The sequence below is a fragment of the Gymnogyps californianus genome, chromosome 5 (assembly GCF_018139145.2).
Source record: "Gymnogyps californianus isolate 813 chromosome 5, ASM1813914v2, whole genome shotgun sequence".
Taxonomy (NCBI): Eukaryota; Metazoa; Chordata; class Aves; order Accipitriformes; family Cathartidae; genus Gymnogyps; species Gymnogyps californianus.
This window is the reverse complement of record NC_059475.1, coordinates 31,590,816-31,614,191: the sequence shown is the minus strand read 5'-3', so window position 1 is coordinate 31,614,191 and position 23,376 is coordinate 31,590,816. Positions and strand designations below refer to the sequence as shown.

Sequence of the window (23,376 nt, the reverse complement as noted above, 5' to 3'; positions counted from 1 at the left end):
GTGCTCCTGCCAAGCCCCTCTTGGTTATTGACATAAGGGGACTGTGGTGAATATATTACCATAAGAACAGGTCTAGATTTCCTGTTGTAACTTTATTCCTTCATATTTCAACCCATGCTGCTACTTTGTTTTGATTCGGTCTTCTATCTGCAGATAGTCATTGCAGAGCACTTCAGGATTATCCATTCAAATCTTGCTGAGGATGGCGTGGTCAGAAGTAGTTAGTACTAGGTGGTTGGTGACCTGTGTAAAATGGTCTGGGAGGCTCAGTGCTGTCACTAGTTGACAGATACCAACAGCCCAGATGCTGTCAGCACCAGTGGCTCCCTTAGCAGCACTGTTTAGGGGACAGAGGGATTGAACTTCTTCCTTTTTTCCCCAAAGGGGTTCCTCCAATTCAGATTGCACACTGAGAAACAGTTTCTAGATTATTCCACCCTACAGTTTTCCTGGCTGAAACAATCTGTACATTTATGCATGTAGCTGTGCATAGATTTGCATATGTGTTTGCATAGTTCATAAGTCACACAAAAGCCACCCCTATTCAACACAGAGTATGGCAGTAATGGTATAATTTCTTTCACCGAAATGTGACTTCAGTCACACCTCAGTGATAATTCTATGGCCATTTGGTTTCCATTGGAGTGCTTTATTTAAAATTCACATGGTCTTCACTGGATATTTATGATACTTTCCTACAGTCATAAAAAGCTTATCACTTCTGCTTATGGAACAAAGTAAATATTTGGTCTAACTTGCAGCTAACCTGAGAAGTTTTCTAATTAGAGTGGCCGTGCTCTAAATGGTGTAAGATCTCTCAAGCTGATTACATGCATATGTGACATCTTTACCATAACTGTAGAAAGCATGGGGAAAAAATGTACCACTCTGTTCACAAGAAACTTCTGTTATGCTGTAAAATGCAACAGTCCCAAGCATTTGCTACCATAATTACAGTTGCACAATCAGTAAACAAGAGTTCACTTTTAGTATTTTTCACAGCTTTCTAACATGCCAAAATAGCCTCCTCTTTTAAGCAATTATAGCTCATGTAGAATTTGAGCTCATCGGGAGTTGTCTGTCAAAATGTTTTTAATGAAAAATTGAGTTTGCATAATACTGATGCATTGACATCTTTTGCTTCTAACTGTTGACACTGATGGGCTAAAAAGCTTGATTTGGGGAGGGAGAAAATTGCATTAGTTCAGCTCATTTGGAGAATCTCTGTTTGCTGAATTAATTTGCTAAGCTTTGTTTTTCTGCTGAATATTAAACCCTATTTTCCAACTGTGCATATGCTGCCTGAGGGGAATAGCTCCAGCTCCCATTTTCCATGACTACATTTTCTTATAACACAGCCCAGGCCTGAGCCAGGGGTGCCGTGCAGAGCTGATATTGTAGGCTGTGTTAGGGGAGGCATGGTCTGATCAAAAAGCTGCTGCCTGGTACTCCCCAGACTCCAGTGTTACACCTCAGCAGCTGAATAAGAAGTGTCACAGTTTTTCCCTAAGCATTGTTTTTGTTAATTCAATTGATGTGGTGAAACCTGCCCCTCAACATGATGACTTACTGAGTAGATACTCACTTTGTGAAGCTCTAGCTAGATTAGCAGCAGTATACAAATAATCATGATGAGTGCCTTGGTAGTTGTACCTTCACTGGTATCCTCCTGTTCACAATACAGATATATAAATGCTAAAGCACATTACCAGTTTCAAGGTGACATTATTAGCTCTGTTTCACCCTCCCAATAAACATCTGAAGAACATAGTTGTTTCTTTCTTTCTTCCCTGAACCATATTCAAGCGTGAGGGAGCTATGTGGTATACTCTGCCTTTATCCGAAATAAACTCTGAAATTTAAAAAGAAGCAGAGATAAAAGCTCCATCAGGAAGAGAACAGGTTCCATCAGTGCCTGTTGTGGTTTAACCCCAGTCAGCAACTCAGCACCACGCAGCTGTTTCCCCCTCCCCCTCCCAGTGGGGTGAGGAGGAGGAAAGCAAAGGGAAAAAAAGTAAAACTTGTGGGTTGAGATAAGAACAGTTTAATAACTAAAGTAAAATATAATACTAACAATAGTAAGAATGAAATATAATAGTAATGAAAAGGAATGCAACAAAAAGAAGGAGGGGGGGGAAGGCAAAAACCCAGTGATGCACAATGCAATTGCTCACCACCCGCTGACCGATGCTCAGTTAGTTCCCGAACCGCGATCCACGCTGCCCGGCCAACTCCCCCCTGTTTATATACTGGGCATGACGTTCCATGGTATGGAATACCCCTTTGGGTAGTTCAGGTCAGCTGCCCCGGCTCTGCTCCCTCCCAGCTCCTTGCACACCTGCTTGCTGGCAGAGCATGGGAAACTGAAAAGTCCTTGACTTAAGATAAGCGCTACTTAGCAACAACTAAAACATCAGCGTGTTATCAACATCATTCTCACACTAAATCCAAAACACAGCACTGTACCAGCTACTAAGAAGAGAGTTAACTCTGTCCCAGCCAAAACCAGGACAGTGCCCCTGCCCTCAGTTGTTGTCGGAAGTTAGTCATGTGGGGAGCAGCCAAATGGCCCTGCTGGCTGATGCGTCAGTGCTCTGCCGCGCTTTGGTTTTGTTGCCATTGTTGGGATTGTGAAAGGTTGTTGGAGATGGGGAGCGTATCTTTCGTAGTCGTGTACCATCTGCTATCCAAGGCACTCCAAGTCCTTCTCTGACATCTTTGAATTAAGTTGCACTGCCCCTGTGTGATTCAGTATTATCTCCATTATACAGGAGGGGAGACTTGGACAGAGACAGATGAAGCTGAAGTTTGCTGAAGGTCACACAGCAATTCTCTGGCAGTGCTGCTCTATTTCTTTCCAGTGCTGTCTCAGAGGCAAGGTTGTCCTTTCTCCCTTGAGGGTGCTAAAGGGAGGTGTATTAGCCCTTTTTTTCAGCCTCCCCTTCCTGTGTTTGAGCAGAGTGAAATTGTCTGGACCGGTGAAGCAAGTTGGCTTCAGACATCTTGTCAAATTAACTTTCCTTGTCTGTGCGTGCGTGGGGCTGCGTGGCAGGAGTCAGCAGGTGCAGAAGGCACAGGCACACTGGTAGTGTCAAGAGAGCTAGTCAGAGGCACTTATGGGACCTGTAGGGGTTGGCAACATGAGAAACAGTCTATTTTAAACTTGTATTTCGGTCAAGAGTAAAAGATCAAATGTATTTATAATTGTTGCCATCATGCTAGCTGACAACAGACTGATCCTTTTCTTCATGTATCATCCAGCTCCACCAATATTCATGAGAGCTCTCATCTGCTGGGGCAAAGAGGATATTTGGCATCGCATAGAGCTGTCTATCCAACCCTATACGTTTAATGTTGGCACTGATGAGCGATGCTCAGAGACTCTCCAGCCACAGGTTAGCTGGTGACAAGAATCCCTAAGAGTAGGGTACCTGCTGCAAGCAATCAGACAGGAACCTGGTGCATACCGAAATATTCAGAAATAAGCAGTAGGACCTTTCTTGCAGCGTCCAAGGGAGTATGTGCAGATGACTTGGAGGCTACAATATGAAAAGGGCACTGTTTCCCTTACTAGCTCACAAAAATGAGCTGGCTAAATGGGACCGTGGTGGCCTCTGACATCATTACGTGGTAATCACTCAGTCGCAATTAAACGTGTTCAGCCGGGTAGCTCCAGTAAGCTGTTGTTGGTGTCCAGGCATGGCGTTGTGGGAGGTGGGAGCCGTTAGCTTTTCTTTTTCGTGTGTTACCCTTCTCTCAGCATGTCGCCTCCAAGGTCAGCCTTGACTGTGAGCAGGGTGCATCCAGGGCTCAGCAAGGCTGTGCATGCTAACGTGCTGTGGTCTGGGTGCTTGCTTTATTTTGGTGCTGGGAGAAAGAGAAGCTACTGCAAAGTCGAGAGTTGTTTTCCCCCTTATAATGGTAACACTAGGAATGTTGTGTGGCACTGACCCGAAGTTGCCAGACTGTGATTGTTACGTTTGTTGTTGTATTATGACTTATTTATTATAACACATCAACAAATGTAATATTTTATTTTCCCCTGCCTCAGAAAAGGGAATTCTCATCTCCCAGTGACAGACATCTCCACTCTGACAGAAATTCAAGGTCTTCTGCTTCGTGCCTTCACCCTCCTTAGGCCAGCAGAAGTGCTGACAGTGGAAAAGAAGGTCTAATGAATACCAGCAAATCCCACATTTGCATTAAATCCCCAACACATTCTGTGTAACAGAATATGTTGGTAAACTCTCAAAAACTATCTGCTGTCTCCACTGATAATGTGCTCCTGAAGCCAAAAGCCCTTTTCAATGCATTGAAAGTGGGGTAATGTGAAATAAAATCATTCTGGACAAACGTAGGGAGCAGAGTTGTCAGCAACCAGTCAGGAAGAAAGGCAGATCTAGTTTGTTAGGCATACGTTACAGCATGTAGCTAACAGTGACAGCAGATACATAAATTGCTCAGGCTTTCTCAGGGAGATGTTGACCTGGAATCCACTCAGAGGAAAGAGTAACACTCCCCTTTACTGATGCAAAATCAGACCAGATAGAAATAGCAGTGATCCCCATAATAGAAGAAAACATTGCCTGTTCTTACCGTTACTTTTGTTGGGCAGAAGTTAGTTCACCGAGGCTCACTTGTTTAGGAGTGATAAATACGAGGGACACTTAGTTTTACTAGTTCCTGCCTCCTAGCCTGATGAAATGAACTATCCAAGGACTCTTATTCCCTGTCTGCCAGATAGGGAAATCTAAAGGATAATTAATGACAGGCAGAAACTGAAGGGAGAATCATTAGCAGTGAGGTGTCTAGGTAACTCTCTTAAAAGTTAAGATGAAAAGCTTTGATGAAAGTGACCTTCATGCTTGATGTTCCCTCTTTGCCTTTCTCCACGCTTGAAGCTCTAATAATCACTTTTTTCCACTTTGTCACTGTATCACTTATGTCGTGAAACATTTCCATAGCTAGGCAGGAATTTGGATCCAGGGTGGTAATATCTGCAAATGTTGGGTGGATGCAAAATACAAAGGCTGGTACAAAGGGTCAGATCTTCTCTTTGTAGTGGACTGAACAAAAACTTGACATAGCTTGCTAAATATAGTTTTTTAATATTTTATTTAAAACTTGATTATAACTTTAAGAAAAGATAAAATTATCATCAAGTATTTCTTTGAGTAGGCTATGCTCTCCCCTTTGAGCAGTGCAGAAATTTGCCGGAGAGCACAAGGAAAGCATGTTCAGAATGGACAGACTATGTACAGACCAGAGGCTGTAACCATGCGGGCTCTCGGGCAGCAGACTGCAAATGCTGGCATGCTGTAGGAGGATGACATATGTAGTCGTGTCGGGATCAGATGAGGGGACAGGGAAGAAAGGAGGTGTGGCATTTGAACAGAAAGAGAGGGAGAGAAGAAACATCCGATGCTCAGAAATAAGAGCAGAAAGTGCCAGTAGTCAGGCTGGAAGGCAAGAGGAAGAAGGAGCCTTTTGGGAAGGAGTTATCTCTAGGGTAGTTTTGTTTATTTTGATTTAAAATTGCAGTAGGCTTTTGTAATTGTGACTGAAACCCAAATTAATGGCCCCATTTGAGACACCAGTGCCTGCTTGATTGCTTGAAATGGGGATAGTTTAGGTAAAAACAATATATTTTGCTTTTAAGATAATTAAAGGTTTATTTTGCTTGAAATGGAACTTTTCTTGGGGTGATAATGACATAAATCATGTTTGGTGTTCCTTTAGCTTACAGTGAGCAAAAGAGTAAGAAGTTTATTTTCCTGCATCAGAACAATTATTTTAGTTCATTTTTCATTCTGAACTTTTCATTGAAATAAAAAAAGAGAAAACAATAGTTTTACCAAAAATTATGCTTGTGGTTTTTAAAGCCCTTAAGTGTTCCTGGAGACATGGGACTCATAACACATTCCAGAGTAGTTTCCTCCTAATATGCATGGAAAAATCTCTCTCTGATGCCAGCTACAAGCGCATACGGATGAAGGCACGTAACTAGTTGGTCATGGAGAGGCTTTTACATTGCCTTGAAGTGATTCTTAGTCTGGCTGACCTTCTTGGTCCACCCGTCACAGGCAACTGAGCTGTCCTGTCCCCCTTGCAGGTCTGGTGTCAGAGCGCTGTAGCCTCATAGGTCTGGGTGGGCGACGAGCGATGCTGTCAGGCTCCTCTCAACACCACAAGGTGCTGTGAAATGCTTCTTGTCCAGCCTGAGAGGAGCAGTTACTCCTCCAGGTACCCTTGGACTGGAAGAAACTGTTTTGATCAGCAAATAACCCTACATAAAGTTCAGGTAAAGGAGAAAAGGTGGTATTAATTTTCATAGTGTTTGGGTTGGGGGAAAAGTAGCATTATTCTATCACAAATTAACTGTAGGTACCCAACCCTCCTGTAATCTGTTGAATATCTCAGGATATTTTCATCTTTGTGACTTCATTCCTGCTGAGAATTTGTTCAGGGCATGTGTTAACTTAATAATAATACATAAACAAGGTGCAAACAGTTCAGTTAAGTGATAGCCTGAGGTTAAAAACACAGTGATCAAATTCAGTATCTGAAGTTGGCAGGGAGATTGTCTTTCTGCCTTGGGAAGACTTGAAATTAAACTTGTTTTGAAATGTAGGTGTTAAGTCTGTGAAAGTAACTCACTTGCACATCTAAACGAAGGCGACTTTCCAGGGTTGAAGAGAGATGGTTGAGCTCTCAGGCTGTCTTTAGGAGAGAGAGGGGCCGTGCTCCCACCACGTAACCTCTCTGCTGAGGTTGTGTTTTGTAGCATCTGTGAGGAGAAAATCTTCAGGTAAAATCAGAGCTGTACTCCCTGTCTGGCTGCCGTCAGCCTCGGCTCCCTGTCGCCAGCAGCAGGCAGGGCTGTGCTGTCAACTGCTCGAGCTAACAGAGCCAACAGCTTTGGGTTTATTTTTGTTGGGCTTCTAAGACCTTATTAACTTGAAGAGAGTTTTTGGAGATACCAAATTTCTGCACTGTGCTTATGTTCAGCTTTTTGTTCTCCCTGGTGTTGCCTTCAAGTAAACGCAGGGGGAGTAGCCTCAAAAGGAGCGAAAATCCCTTCCCATTTTAGAGTAAACAGGAGGAGGATTAAGCTCCTTCCCCCAGTAATAAGATTCTCTGATTGCCATGGCTTTTGAAGATGATTGTATATTTTCCTGTATGTGATGGATTACGTATGTGCCCGTGAAGTCAAAGTTAACTTGGCTGTGAAAATCTAACAAGTTTTTCTCTATGATCATTTTACTTTTGGTTGTTTACTTCGTACGATGACCACGGACACAAACCATCCCAGCCTACAGCATGAGGCAGGGGAAATTGTCCTGCAGTTGTTCTGTCTCATGCTGTTCTCAAGCTGTAAGCCATCGGCAACTGCCTGGGACCCTTTGAAAAATGAAAGCCCTCCTAAGGTCACAGTATTGAGGATTCAAATGAATGCGGGAGAAGAGGGGAAAGTGGACTGGACAGGAAGCTCCTTAAGCTGGTTGCAGTATAGAGTCTAACCTAGTGCACATGTGGACCAAACAACACTTTTCTGTCACTCCTGGTCAGCAAAAAAAGCACAGTTCCAGTTGGATTGTCAGTATCTGACTGCCGTCTTCCAAGCGGGTCTATGTTGTCCTGTGGTTTCTAGTCTCAGGGTTTAAACTTGGGAGGCAGTAGCTGTGTCTCTAGGTCTGTGTTTGTGCAGTAATACACATGGTATATTTGAAGCCCATCCTACCAGCAGGGCTCCAAAGTACTCACGGTATATAAACATTACAGTCACCATTTTGCATAAACCACTAAGTCTTTCTTTCTTTTTGACAGATTGAAGACATCATTACGAGAATGCAGGATGACAAGACAGGTGGAGTTCCTATCCGCACTGTCAAGAGCTTTCTGTCCAAAATCCCCAGTGTCGTCACTGGTAAGGACCCCGGTTAGCAGGGAAGAGACCGTGAGCTGGTACTCGCTGACTCTGAGCAAACACACTACTAAAGCCACAAAAAAAGGAACATAAGAAAAAAATGCCCCCCTCTACTTTTTTTTCTGCACATCGTTGTTACAGGGTGAAGTATTAAACCAAGATTTCTTAATTCTGTTTAAGTAAGCAAGCATTTATATTTCTTTGGGGTGAGTTATTAAAAAATGTTACATAGCTTTTGTGGCTATCACAGTATCACAAGAGTCATTCCCTATGATGGGGGTAGGATGATGTCCTGGTTTCGGCTGGGATAGTGTTAATTTTCTTCTTAGCAGCTGGTACAGTGCTGTGTTTTGGATTTAGTGTGAGAATGATGTTGATAACACACTGATGTTTTGGTTGTTGCTAAGTAGCGCTTATCTTAAGCCAAGGATTTTCCAGTTTCCCATGCTCTGCCAGCAAGCAGGTGTGCAAGAAGCTGGGAGGGAGCATAGCCAGGGCAGCTGACCCAAACTAGCCAAAGGGATATTCCATACCATAGAACGTCATGCCCAGTATATAAACGGGGGAGTTGGCCAGGAGGGGCAGATCACTGCTCTGGCATCGGTCATCAGGTGGTGAGCAATTGCAGTGTGCATCACTTGTTTTTTCTTGGGTGTTATTTCTTTTTTTTTTTTTTTGTTATATTCCTTTTCATTACAGTTATTATTATTTTATTATTATTCTTAGTTAGTAGTGTATTTTATTTTACTTCAGTTATTAAACCGTTTTTATCTCAACCCACAAGTTTTACTTTTTTTCTTTTTCCCCTGATCCTCCTCCCCATCCCACTGGGAGCAGGGAGCGGCGAGTGGCTGCGTGGTGCTTAGTTGCTGGCTAGGGTTAAACCATGATAGACAATCTTAGGGAAGAATTCAGGGAAGAAAGTTGCAACTGTTTTCTCAGTCATACCCAGATACTCTTATTGGACTTCGATCACAGGTAGAGGAATGTGAAATACCTTTTATGCACGTGTGCTGCTTTATTAAAGCTATATGTACAGAAGTGTGGATGGTGCAGAAACTGGGAGTCAGAGTACAAAACTGTTCCTACACGTATTTCCAGACAGAATATCTTCCAATGCAACAAAGAACTTTGCCGCTGATAGATGATGAGTTTATTCAGGGTGATGTAAATTGGTTGGATTTGTACTTGGGTTTCTGGTACCTGTTTTCACTAACTCGATAGTAGTATTCACTACGGTGGCACAAAACTACTCTTTTCCCTCTCTCCACCAGTAGACTGTTGTCCAGTATGAGATACCCAACTACTCCTGTGACTTGTAATTTATGATGTTGTGTATCTCTGTAAAGTAAATACGATTTTCTCTGTCCTGCAGAGTCTCTTTCCAAATTAGACCAGATACACACACTGATGAGTCTGTTTAAGGAGGTTTCCCCTCCTGTTCTGAAAAGCGAAGAGCTTCATTCTCTGTGGCTGCAACTTCGCTGAAGTAAAATTCAGATGATCACTAAAAATGCAAACGTTGCGTTGTTGCATATAGACAGCACACCAATAACTGAGAGACTGGCAGTTCAAGGGACCTTTTTTGCTCTTGGGGTCTTTATACTATTGTAAAATAATGGGGAAATATCTCTTATGCTGGCAATGCAGCTGATGTCAAGCCATTGCAAAGAGGGTTCCCTGCAGTGGAGCATATCTGAGCTGAAGCACTTCAAAAATATCTTTACCATGAAAATGGTTGGATTCAGCAGAGTTTGAAGTTGTGTTGATTGATTCAGGAGTGTGATTTGATATCCTTGGTATCAGAAAAAAATGTCCAACTTAAGCTACAGAAATGGAATACAAATCTACAGAGTTCTTGGGGATAGGCAGGGAATATGGAAATTGGAATGAAGGTTTGTTGTGGTTTAAGCCCAGCCAGCACCACACAGCTGCTCGCTCACTCCTCCCCCCTGGCGGGATGGGGAGGAGAAAATACAACAAAAAGCTTGTGGGTCGAGACAAGGACAGGGAGGCATCACTCACCACTTATGGTCACAGGCAAAACAGACTTGATTTGGGGGAAAAATAAACCAATTAAATTTGTTAACAACGAAATCAGAGTAGGATGATGAGAAATAGAACCACATCTTAGAAACACACCTTCCCCCCACCCCTCCCTTCTTCCTGGGCTCAGCTTTGCTCCCGATACCTCTACCTCCTCCCCTGCAGTGGCGCAGGGGGGCGGGAATGGGGGTTGCAGTCAGTTCATCCCACATTGTCTCTGCTGCTCCTCCTTCCTCAGGGGGAGGGCTCCTCACGCTCTGCCCCTGCTCCAGCGTGGGGTCCCTCTCACGGGGGTCAGCCCTCCATGGCTTTCTCCAACTCGGGTCCTTCCCACACACTGCAGTCCTCAGCAAACTGCTCCACTGTGGGCTTTCCCGCAGAGTCACGGCCTTTTCCAGGCCCAGCCACCTGCTCCAGCGTGAGGCCCTCCATGGGCTGCAGAGGAATCTCTGCTCCGCCATTAACCCTCCATGGGCTGCACAATCTCTGCTCTGGCGCACCTCCTCCCTCTCCTTCTTCACTGACCTCACTGTCTGCATGGTTGTTTCTCTCACATCCCAGTCCTCACTGTAGCTCCTCTTCTTCTTCTTCCATCTTCTTCTTCCTCTCCTTCTCTTTTTTTACTGTAGCTCTTCTTCTTCCTCCTCTTCTTTTTCTTCCTCCTCCATCTTACTCTCTCCCTCAGGAGTCTTTTTCCCCTTCTGAAATATGCTATCACAGAGGCGCTACCACCGTTGCTGATGGGCTTGGCCTTGGCCAGAGGTGGGTCTGAGTTTGGAGCCAGGGAGGCTTCTAGCAGCTTCTCACGGGAGCCACTCCCTGTAGCCCCTCCCCTGCTACACAAACCCAACACAAGTTTTTACTTAAATGAGGCTCAGTCCAGTTAATCCCTTTTTATTGATCAACAGGCTCTTCTGTCTGAAATTGATTTCAGGGTCGTCACCAGTGTAACTGGTAGTTGCAGGATTAGGGTGGAAAAAAAACAAAAAATTGTGTTACTAAATTGCAGGTTATGGCTGGATCTCAGGTATGAGCTAACTGTTCTTGAAGGTTTCTGGGGAAAATAACCATTTGTCTCGTTTGAAAACTCGTTCCGTAAGCTCCGGTCTGCAATACACAGACTGGATGTCTTAAGACTGACTCAGCTAAAACAGGTTTCTGATATTCCTGTTAATATTCATAGCATTGATTAAGCAATTGATCTAGTCATCAAGCCACCACCTGTTACTCAAAAGAAAAAGGGAACAGGAGACCTCACAGCATCTTTAAACTGATTATACTTAGGTACCATCTTGTTTGGCAGCTCCCTGGCACGATGGAAACTGCCCCCTTGCACTCTGCTGTTCTGGAACAACAGCTGCAATTGCATCACCTTGAAATGGCTGGTTTTTCACAGCACAGGGAATAGTGAAAAGATGAAGATAAAGTATGAAAAAAACCTCCCTCCAAAGCTCACAGAAAATTCTCAGATTTGGAGGGGAACAAGCTCAGAACCATTCCCTTCAGGTAATTTGAAGGCAGCTCCCTTGTGATGCACCGGGCAGTGCATGAAGCCTCTGAGTTTGAAAAGTATGGGAAAATAATGGCTCAGCTAAGAGCCCAAAGTTTTCTCCATTTCTCATTTCTCCTTTCAGATGCATAGACCTGCCTATCTGTAGACCAAAACCAAAAGAAATTTATATATGATTTCAGTACTTGTAATAGATGGATAAAGAGCTGCAGCACTTGAAGAGGTAGGAGCACCTATGTTTGAGCAGAAGCTGAGGACACTGGGTTTGTTTAGTCTGGAGAAAGGGAAAGCTGAAGGGAATGAGAGGCTATGGAGAATACAGGGTCAGACCCTTTCTCAGGAGTGCATGGTGGAAGCACAAAAGACAATGTACACAAGTTGCAGGAAAAGAAATCCCAACTAGATTTAGGAAGAAAGTTGTTTATGGTCAGAGCAGCTGAGCATGGGCCTGGTGGCCTGGAGAGGTTGTGGAACCAGCGTTTTGGAGCTGTTCAGAAACCCCTGGGCCCAGCTGAACTGAGCAATCTTACCTAACTGTGCATTTGGCCTTGCTTTGGATGGAGGTTGGACTAGACGACCTCCAGAGAATCCTTCCAACCTGAATTATTCTTATGAACATTGGATACTCAATTTTAGTGCTTGTCTAATTCCACTCAATGTCATGAACACGGGAGAAGAGCTTGTATTTTCAAAAACTTTGGACCCCCTCTTGGGAAGAGCTTAATTTCTAGACTCTGGCATTCTCACACACTTTTTATTTCTACCTGAAAAATGGAACAGCAACACTGAGACGTGATTTACTTGGCAGGCTCATGGTGACTGTGATTAACAGAGGTTTATTTTTGCTTGGCACTTCTATTGTAATTGCTTCTCACAGGAGAAATGTAAAATCTTAAAGAAAAAGAAACATTGCAGCAGTGCCTTGGTGCTCTAAACAGGCAGCTCTGTTTATAGTACAGCAAAGTGGGTGTTTGATTTAAAGTTTGAATACCAGGGAAAGAACTGCTCATCTCTGTTTTGCTTTCATCTGTCCTGGTGCCTAAGTTGTGAATGAGGCATTATGTAACACAAGGAGAAGGAGCCTCAGGGAGTTATCATTAATGGTCCTCTCTTGACAACAAGAATCTGTGAAAAGGATGGAAAAAACCTTTTTTGAATGTATGATGAGTCTGTGTGGGGATGCTATGCCAAAGGCACGTTTTAATCTGCAGTAGAAATAGATTTGTGTATCCTCTTCCCTGGCTTTTGGCTCAAAGTAGGTCAGTCAAAGGAAGACACATCACACCATTATCTTCGTGGTTATGTCTTCACTTTTTCGGGCAAGCCACAGAGAATGAAAGAAAGATGAAACCAGTCTGTGTGGCATCTGTGTGCACATATCTGACATTGTCCAACAGTAAGTTTAGAGTATGGAATGAAAAACTGACTGAGGGCAGGTATTGAGTAGTGCTGTGATCTATGCCCAGACTGGGTGATCAGCCAAAGCACATAATGGCAGTTGCTGCAATAAATGGAGTTGCACATTTCTCTTTTAGTGAGGGAGTCACTCTCCCTCAGTAATGATTTTGTTTCTGTAAATGAATCGGCAATTCTCTATTTTCCCAGTCATCAGACTGTTGTAAGAACATCTCATTATACTAACCAGCGACAAAACTGGCTTTCTAATCTTCTTTTTGATTTCCATACAATTGCATCTTAAAACTAACCTCCTATTTGGTAGGAGGACCAAATGCATAGCTCTACCATAGCTCATACACTTTCTTCTCCCATTGATTCAGACTTGGCCCTACACAACATTGCCAAAAGAAGTCAGTGCTGCAACAGCTGAGCTTTCTAGTGCAAAAAGCCTCCTTTCTGCTTCCCAGTCTGCCCCCCACCCCCAACCTTGTTCCAGATTTCTCCTGGTCCTGTGTACTGTCTGATCCTGTGCACCAGCATCTTTGCTACTGCAACCCAAGGGAGATGTGCAGTCTTACAAGCCTTGCACCTTTCTGCCCTCCTCCCAACAGGTTTTGATACAGCTTCATTCTGACCCATAAGCCCCTGACTTCAAGCAGGCCTGTCCTCACAGCTCCATTTTGAGTGATACCTCCTCCTTCCAGCAGCAGTCCCCTAGCTGGCACCTCGCTCGCGCACTGCTCCTGACCCTTACACCAACAGTCCCTTGTCTTCTTGCTCTGCTCCCAAAGCTGCCTGTGTGGCTGTGAACGGATTGATGAGTGATATCCTGGCTGTACTAGCTTGGGCTAAGTGCTGCTGTGCAAACTTTGTGCGCACAGCCCTGCCAATGCATTTCACTCCTGACCTGCCATGTCTGTCTTATTTAAGTCCCGGACCTCTCTGAGCAGAAAGTGCCAGTATTACTGAAATGTGCCAGATGGCCTGTCGTTACTCAAGACTCATGATCTAAACCAAGTTTAAACTGCTGTGTGTCTCTGTCTGAAGAAGCCAGCATGTGTCTTGGAAAACGCCTATGGAGTTGTCCCAGAACACATCAGAACGTCACTCACTCAAAGAAAATGCATTTTGCTGGAGTATGGAAATCCCATAGTGTTGGGAAAGAGAGACTTTATTATTGATAGTGTTCCCTGATGGCGTAGTTCAGGACTGACAAGTTTTGCTGGAGGACTTCATACACCCATTGTGAAATGAGCTCCTGTAGTGCCAGTCTGAGGGTATTCATTGCCTTTTCTATTCAGAGGAGCTCAAACACATCTCTCATCCAGATGTGGCAGCCAGAGGCACAAGGGAGAAGAGCAAGTTCCTCACCTCCAGGGTTTGAAAGGTCCCTGTTCAGAGGAACTGTACAAAGAAAGAGGTTGTGGCATGGGGACCAGGACCAGGACTGGCAATGCTGATGAGAGCCAGCACCCATCACCTAGCAGGGTCTGGAGAGCAGGCTGTGAGGCTGAGTGCTTTGCCACAATGTTCACTTTCTTAATCCTTTTTTTCAGGGGTAGAACTTGCCTTGGTGCCTTACAGAAACTACTTTCATTGGGACCAAAAAACTCCATAAACTGGCTGCAAATGGATTTGGCTTCCCCTGGCCTGTCTGTCCAGCTGCTTGTATCACCTGACCATAGGGTTTTAACTGGAGGACTGAGCCTGATACAGATTTCTCTGAACACTTGGGTAGTTTCATTCTAGATCTAAGCCACTCATCCCTAGATGTGGGACAGCACCAGGCTCTGAACCTGAACGGCTGAAACATTTGTCAAAATGAGAGTCTGGGTCTCAACTTCCAGCCCAGGTCTGTCTGTTTGTTTGTTTTTAACTTGTCTTTCCTCTGCAGTTTTGCTTTGACAAACAGGAGACTTGAAATGTAGTACTGACTCTGTTTCAGGCAAAGTGAGTACATGTAGATAGTCCCAAATCTAAACCAAGTTCAATCTTTTGCTAAACATGAATGAGCCTATTCAGTTTTAACAAGCAAAACAAGAAAAAAAAAAAAAAACTTTGCCAAAACTTAAATCAATATCCAAGCTAATTTTGGTTGTTTACTAATTTGTAAATGAGACAACATGCTCATGGGTTAAAATTGACATATATTTATATATATAGTACAGTATAATTTCTGATGGTTTTCCTCATTTATGTACAGCAGATGCTACACAGTAAATTCAACTGTTGTGCAATTGCATGGTGGAAACTGGCTTGCAAACACTGGTCGAGCATAGAAATCCATTTATTTCTCATGAAAAATCAGTTGCTCTGAGCAAGTGGCATCTAAACTAGTTCAAGTCAAGACTGGGCTTCTTCATCACAACTTACACTTTCTTCTTTTATGCATCTCCTCTTCAAATTGCACCCAGTGGAAATGTAATCCATCCATTCCTCAGTAAGAAGGCTGTTATACCTTTTAATCTAGTATTTCAAAGCTGCTGTGGATCACATAGCATTAGACAAGTCAGCTATTACATGAGTAGTGCATGCCTTGCAATTTTTTTTTTTCCCCCCTGTAGCTTTCTCTTAAGCTCTCTATTCCCATGCCAGGAGACAAATTAACCTAAGCCAAAGAGTTATGCTGTCTTCATCCACAGCTCCCTCCTCCCTCCCTTTTTCTCTTTAACTGCATCCAGCTTCCTACCTTTCTGTCATGGTTTAACCCCAGCCAGCAACTAAGCACTACGCAGCCACTTCCCCCTCCCCCCTCCCAATGGGACGGGGAGGAGGAAAGGAAAAAGAAGTAAAACTCATGGGTTGAGATAAGAACAGTTTAATAACTAAAGTAAAAGATAATACTAACAATAGTAATAATGAAATATAATAATAGTAATAATAGTAATGAAAAGGAATATAACAAAAAGGGGGGGGGAGGGAAACCAGTGATGCACAATGCAGTTGCTCACCACCTGCTGACCGATGCCCGAGCAGCGATCTGCCCCTCCCGGCCAACTCCCCCCCTGTTTATCTAATGGGCATGACGTTCCATGGTATGGAATACCCCTTTGGCTGGTTCGGATCAGCTGCCCCGGCTATGCTCCCTCCCAGCTTCTTGCACACCTGCTTGCTGGCAGAGCATGGGAAACTGAAAAGTTCTTGACTTAAGATAAGCGCTACTTAGCAACAACTAAAACATCAGTGTGTTATCAACATCATTCTCACACTAAATCCAAAACCCAGCACTGTACCAACTACTAAAAAGAAAGTTAACTCTGTCCCAGCTGAAACCAGGACACTTTCAAAGGGTGAGAGGGATGGGGGAGGGAAAGACAAAAATCAGCTCTCTGAAGTGTAGCAATTCTTTGCCTGTTGTTAAGATGCAAGTCAATGCCTTGTGAAGCAAAAGTTCAAAGGATTTGATTTTCAGAGGACAAGGGGGATAGTAGAGTAATTGAATAGGATATGGTTGTCAAAGAAATAAGAGAAAGCAACCAGAATTAATATTTCAAACAGTGAATATTCACTATATCTCTCTGTACATCTGCACATGTGAATGCTTAAATACACTTAAAGAGCGTGCAATTTTTAAGAATAAGCCTAAGAGTGGTAAGTGTCATATGCTAGAAATAAACAAGGACAGGCTTCTGCATTTGTAGGTGCTATGCAGAATGAGGACTGCTGGTGTTTGTGTATCACTGCCCTCTGCTGCAAACAAGCTATAGTTCAGTTTCTGCAGCTTTCCACCTTCATCACAAGCCGCGCTGTGTTTTTATTGTACTTTCTGAGGTCAGGTGTAGTTTGTGTGGTGCGTTTTGTGTGCAGCTCATTCCGTGGTAGCGGTCCTCCCTAGCTGTGTGGCATGAACCCAGCCCAAATATTGCCGTATGTGTGATTTCACAGCTACTCTGAGCCTTGAGAGAAAGGATGGTTTTCATAGCTGGCTGTTGATGCCACTTCTATGTGTCTTGTTCATAGTTCTCCGTTCTCTTTGGGACTGCTTATCTCTGCACACGTGTGCTCATACATGACATGAAGCTTACGCATCCCTTAAAAATATGTGCCCACATTATGGGATAAATCCTAAACGATGAAATGAAATTAAGCATCACTTATAATTACCAAAATTGGACGTTTTACATAACCATGTACTTTCATATGACAGCACTTGAAAGTAGTCATACCTGAGGTGGAAAATACTAGAGGAAAAGCACATCACAGCAGTAGGCTCATTAAAATTTGGCTTAGACCACTTGTCGTGGTTTAACCCCAGTCAGCAACTAAGCACCATGCAGCTGCTTCCCTCTCCCCCCTCCTAGTGGGGTGGGGAGGAGGGGAAAAAGTAAGCTCTCAACTTGGTTGAGATAAGAATAGTTTAATAACTAAAGTAAAATAAAATACACTACTAAGAATAATAATAATAATTGTAATGAAAAGGAATATAACAAAAGAAAAACCAAAACACCCAAGAAAAGACAAGTGATGCACAATGCAATTGCTCACCACCTGCTGACCGATGCCTGAGCAGCGATCTGCCCCTCCCGGCCAACTCCCCCGTTTATATACTGGGCATGACATTCTATGGTATGGAATATCCCTTTGGCTAGTTCGGATCAGCTGCCCTGGCTATGCTCCCTCCCAGCTTCTTGCACACCTGCTTGCTGGCAGAGCATGGGAAACTGGAAAATCCTTGACTTAAGATAAGCACTACTTAGCAACAACCAAAACATCAGTGTGTTATCAACATTATTCTCACACTAAATCCAAAACACAGCACTGTACCAGCTACTAAGAAGAAAATTAACTCTATCCCAGCTGAAACCAGGACACCACTGCAGAAAGCTTATGAAACATATCCTGAGGCTTTAGCATTCAGTCAGTAAAATGGCCTCTGAAGTGGTATCTAAAAGCCCTGAATATTATGAGGAATTTAATTTCCTTACATTAGAATTGTGAAGGTCCTTCCAGGTCCAATTTGTCCTTGCTGGATTTGAACCTCTGCATTTGTCAAGTGAAGCTATGATAAATGAGAAGCTTAAATAATCATGCTACATGGATATTCCTGTGGGCAATAAAAATAAAATGAAAAATCACTGAAATCACCAAATGGTCCAGCTTTATCTTTCTGCAGTGACTTGTCTGCTCTTCCTAGTCACTAGAGATGATGTCAAAAGGGAAAGTACAACCAAGAAGACCTTCCAGCCACCTGAGCAGAAGTTAGAACAACACAAAATTATAAAGTCTCTTATTGAAGAATATAAGCATAAAAATTACTGGGCTGGAAGGCATCAAATGAAAGCCTGGAACAAAGCAGGTCTATTAAAAATGGTTTGGGTTTTGGGGTTTTTTTAAGAGTTGCTTTTAGGCCTTTTCAGTCTTTCAGTTGAGACTAAAAGCTGGAATAGAGAGATTCAATGATAAATTACCTGCTGAACTCCAGTGTTTAGATGAATTGGTAATTCAGCCACAATAACAAAAAATGTTACATATTAAGAGCATTCTTGTTGCTGACTGCAGTTTTATTCTGAAACACAGCATTTAGCTGATGAAATATTGCAGCTAATGAATAAAGCATTAACAAGAAAAGTCAACAATATTTCAATGCCTGTAGAAATTCATAGGAAGGAATGATTAATGCTTTTCTGCATTCATCTTGCTATCTTCAAAAGCACAGCATTATTACAAAAGTTTGTTTCCAGATCTGAATGACACAGCAAAAGAGCAGAGATTAATTATAAGTATTGCGTGGCTTTGGTTTTTGGACGTGAGTGTTGAGCAGACTGCACTCAAGCTGCAATGCTTCACCTCTTCTGTCTTCACTTCATAGCAACCTGGGAGTTGCGTGGTGAAGGATCTACCAACACAGTTTTGTTTTTTCACACCTCTTGCTTTGTTTCTGCCCTGCCTCCAACATTCCTGTGGGCTGCTAAGCATCAAATACGCAGCAGAGCAGTTTTGCTCCCGCTGTGCCTGAGAAGCCATATACCCACCGAGGCGTATGTGGAGATCTGACTCTTAGACAAACCATTTTTACCTTGAGGTACTGCAAAAGCAATGATATGTAAGTGTCCAATGGTAAGCAATAGCAATGTGAAGGAGCAAATCTTTGAGTGTGGTTTGACAACTGTTATTTGGCATCGAATTAAAGCAGCAGATTCAATTCCAGCCATTAGAAAAATAAACCCCTCTCATTATTCGGTGAATACATCTGCCTCATTATTCCATGCATATATTCTGTTCATTCTTATCTATCATTCTTTGGCTTTTTTAGTCAAAGTAATTTTCAGGGTATTATTTATTAAGCAGATTCTTACTTGCATTTTAATTAAAGGGCTTATATTGCAAAACACAACAGTTTGTTCTGGAGTTTAAATTTCCTGACTTTAATCAATGTGTTGCTCTAATGAAATGCAGAAGTTAACTTTAGTAACGGTAAATCCAGTCTCATGAATCATTTTCTATTCTTTTATACATACATTAGGTTTGATAGGTGAATGATTCTTCTGTGTATGATATATCTCGGTTACAACATTGAAGTTATCATTAATATAACTGTTGGGGGTGGGGTGAAAAGGAAGAGTTGGTTTTGGTTTTTTACTTTAAATAGTACAAAGAATTACATAGTGCAGCCACTTGTTTTTACCATCCATAAATAGCACACCAGTCAGAAATCACTGTTGTTAAAAGCTATACTGGGAACAGTTAGAATACATCACCAGAAGATGCTGTAGCTGAAGAGGGTTGGCATGGTGGACAAAATACAGAGTGGACAAACTGTATTACCTGGTTTGTGTGGATACCCTGAATGGTTGATGAATAACTTGTTTTATTCTGCCTGTTCCAGTAGAAATACTCAGCTCTTTGGTCTGTTATGTATTTGCACTACATAGCACGTGACAGCGCCATAGATTTGGCTTTAGAACTGTCTATCAGAAATGGCAAACAGGAAAATGAAAAAACTTTCAGGCTTTCCATACATATCCATCATTATAAATAATACACATTTGCATGTTTTCTTTAAGTTTTTTTTCTGTGTGGATAAATCGCTCAAAATTGCATGCTGGTTTCCCATGGATTTGTTTTGAGTATGGTGTGAATTGATGAGCTGGGATATTTTTGATGTATGATTCACTACCACATGCAGGGAAGAAAATTATATTTTGGTCCTGCGGAGAAATAAAACTAAGCAATTAGGTCTTCGTTCAGTTAATTCCTGTTTGATGGCCGCATGCTTTGCAAGAAGAGAGTCTCAGGATTCTACTCCATTACAAGGTCACTTGCACGATAAGAATTTTCTCCATGCAGATACCTCCACAATATGGCCAGGATTGCAGATTAACTGTTACATAGAAATGAGTAATAAAACATGCAAGAAACTTTGAGAAGTTGGTTAATGTAAAATGCTAGTTATACTCACACAAAAAAAGCCAACCCGATATAGACTGATAAGAAAAGTAATGTGTGTCTATAGCAGTGGAAGGTTTTACATCCAACTATTGTAGGGGTTTGTGTTGTATTGCATAGAAAGTCTTATTCTGTTATTTTTGTACCTATTTTTGTTGTGGATAGGATTGTGTCTCTTCCCCCCCCCCTTATTTTGTTTTGAAACGATTCTTTGCTGGTTGGTGCCAAAATCATTGTTAAATTCACCTGAGTGAATAATTTCTGATGGGTTTTTCCTTTTTGATATTTTACCTTTGCCCTAAGTATTCAGTAAATTTCATTCCTATTTCCTGAATAGGTTAGACTGACTGAAAACCACACTTTTTAGCAAATGAGATATTTGTCAAAAGTCCAGTATTATTTTGTTGAATGCTGTCTACGTTTTTCTCCTACCAGAGACACAGTGACAGGTGAGCTTTCTAAGGGAACAGTAGTAGCCATGGAAAAGAAGTAACGGTTACTGTATTCTGATAAAATTTTGATCACAAGGCTATTCAAGGCTATCGTTGCTGAAACTAATGAATTGGACAGTGGCATATTCATCAAAGTTTATTTCTTTTGTCAAGTAGAAAAAACAGACTCAGAAGACTAGATCTTTTAAAATGTGATTTATAGTTTTGCATTGTAGCATCTTTTATTCATCATTTACGTCATTGCTACATGGATATTGCATTATGGAATTTTTATTTATTTATTTATTTATTTTTAAGTAGGAAGAGTTGATTTTAGAGCTCCAAAGAGTGTCGGGTCCTTGACACAGTGGCTTGCCTTCTTGGAGAGCTGTAAGATGTACTTGGAGATGACACATGCCTAGAAGTTGAAAACACACAACAACTTGAAACTGTAAAAAAAAAAAAAAAAAAAAAACCCAAACCAAAAAGACAACAAAAAAAACTTTCAAAATGAGCTTGTCAGTACACCTTTGTTTACTGATTTCAGAAACTTGCTTTGCCACGAGTTTGGTGTGTCTGGGCACCGTGTTGTTCCCACTGGGAGCTGACAGGAATCAGCTTAGACACTGCAGCTATATGCCCAGCAATAAATAACACAGGTGTAAAGGCTTACAAGTCTTGTTGTGTGTCCTTGAACTGTTGTAAATGCAGCGAATGTTCCCGGGAGGAGAGGGCTGACCGGGGGTGGGCAGAGGAGGGATGGAGACCTTTGCCCATTGTGCTGACCTGTGCAGCAAGGGGTTGCGGTGGTCCTTTGGCTCGGTCTGCTTACATACAGCTTCCCTGCCTCGAATCTTCTTCACAACCATAGATCTTACGGGAAGTATCAGATTTAAAAAATGCCTGGCATAAAAAATCTGCTGTAACCTTTAAAAAAGTTACTGTCATCCTTAAAGTAGTAATATACCCAAAAGTTGTTCCTTGTTTCTGGTCTGACTTTGTCCAGATCACCTTCTGGTATTGAACCTGGTGTTATGGTTGACAATGAAGATATCTGTTCTCCCCAAAAATATACTTAGTCACTGCAGTGAAATAGCCACTTCACTTTCTGTTTCTGAAGTTGTTAATGAATTGTGTCCCTGAAAGCACGTCTGACTACAAAGCACTTTTTCCAGGCCTTTAATTCCTCTTGTGCTTCTCCCCTGGACCCTTTCCCAAGTTTTTAACAACCTTTTTGAACAGTGAGCACCAGAACTGTCTGAAGTTTTCCATTAACTGCTGTGCTAGTGCCAAGTGTGGGGGGTAATGTAACCTCCCTGATCCTGCTCCACAACCACCTTCCCCCTCAGAGGTGGAGCACCAAACTGATCACTCATGGTACCCATTTGCCTACTGGGTGCAAATTCCCAACAGGAAGATGCTCATCAAGAAAGGGCCTGGTAAGCACTTTGTTACCTTTTTTGTTATGTGTGATACCTAAGCAAATTAATGAGTTTCTGCTTTTTACGTAGTATGTTAGCATATCTCAGCACCATCTCTGTCAATGACTTACTGCTCATTTGTTCCCTATTCAGCTTTTTGCTCCTGTTGTCAGTAATGGTCCTTGAGCATCAAGTTAAGAAACATACCTAGTCTACAAACATTATTCATGTCTTGGCTCCAATAAGAGAGCACATTGGCGCATTACAGTCTTTCTTTGCAGACTGTTCTTCCCCATTAACTTGTATGGGCTGTCCTGTGGGGACCATCTCACTCATTCAGATAACTGAAGATCTCTGTGGGTTCCCCTGATTTTTTGTACAAGACAGCTGAGCAGACATCCATGAGTGTATTCCTCTGTATTTGGATACTTTTGTTTAAAAACACAAAGGAACGTATTTCTCTGCCCTGGTGGAGAATAGCATAAGGAAAAATTAAGATAAACATAGCGAGAGCTTTCTTCTTGCAGAGTGCTGTATTTTAAGAAAATAATATTTTGACTGATTATAGTTAGCTTTCATAAAGCCATTCTTAATTAACGTGTTATATTACCTTATATTGTTAATCCTTTTGGTGGCTTGGGACTCGGCTGCAGATGCTTGTTCTGTGTGTGAACATAAACAAACTCAAGACAGAGCGGTGTTCATGTTTTGCAGATTCCTCCACATTCCCTGGTTTTCTTTCCTCAAGTACTTTCTGGGGATGCAGGGGCCCATTAGGCTGAGGTGCTCGAGGCAGAGGTGTTACGGTAGCCAGCATCGCAGAGGGAGAGCATCCCTCTCCCAGCTCCTCAGTCCCCATGGCCGGATGATGGCTCAGAGAGGGTTGGCTGGGGACAGATGCAAAGCCTTGAGCTCCCACCTCTCTGCACTGGGGGAAGCTCTCTGGCAGCCTTGACGCCCCCCTCAAAGCTCACAGATGAGGCTCTTTGCATCGTTATTCTGTAATGCTGCTCTCCCCTCCCCTGTCCTGGCAAATTTGTCAGGGTTGTAACATTAAAGCTGGGGAAGAGTAGGGAGATCAGAACAGTATCTAATGCAATTAGGGCAGTAAAGCTCAAGAATGTACCTCTTGCAGCTTCTCTACTGTATTTAGTCAGCCTGTTTCTTGAGCCCTGTGCAAGTTAGATTTGAGCATAACTTCTGATTAGGTATCTGGGTCATGTTTGACACGCTCTTGGTTCAGCAGTGACGTTTCTG

At 42.6% G+C, this 23,376-nt stretch overlaps 1 protein-coding gene across 6 annotated transcripts in view; it reads left to right on the top strand.

Moving 5' to 3' along the window:
* Window positions 1-23,376, top strand: part of RGS6 (regulator of G protein signaling 6) — a 133,115-nt gene that overhangs the window by 30,291 nt on the left and 79,448 nt on the right. For 3 of the 6 annotated variants that reach the window (XM_050896761.1, XM_050896764.1, XM_050896766.1), the window contains exons 2-3: window positions 6,113-6,301; window positions 7,828-7,927. The exons of 1 other annotated variant lie outside the window; for it this stretch is intronic. In XM_050896761.1, coding sequence (XP_050752718.1) covers window positions 6,203-6,301; window positions 7,828-7,927 — 199 coding nt within the window. In that variant the 5' untranslated portion in view covers window positions 6,113-6,202. The remainder of the gene's footprint in view (window positions 1-6,112; window positions 6,302-7,827; window positions 7,928-23,376) is intronic. 2 more of the 6 variants (XM_050896763.1, XM_050896762.1) reach the window with 1 other exon arrangement.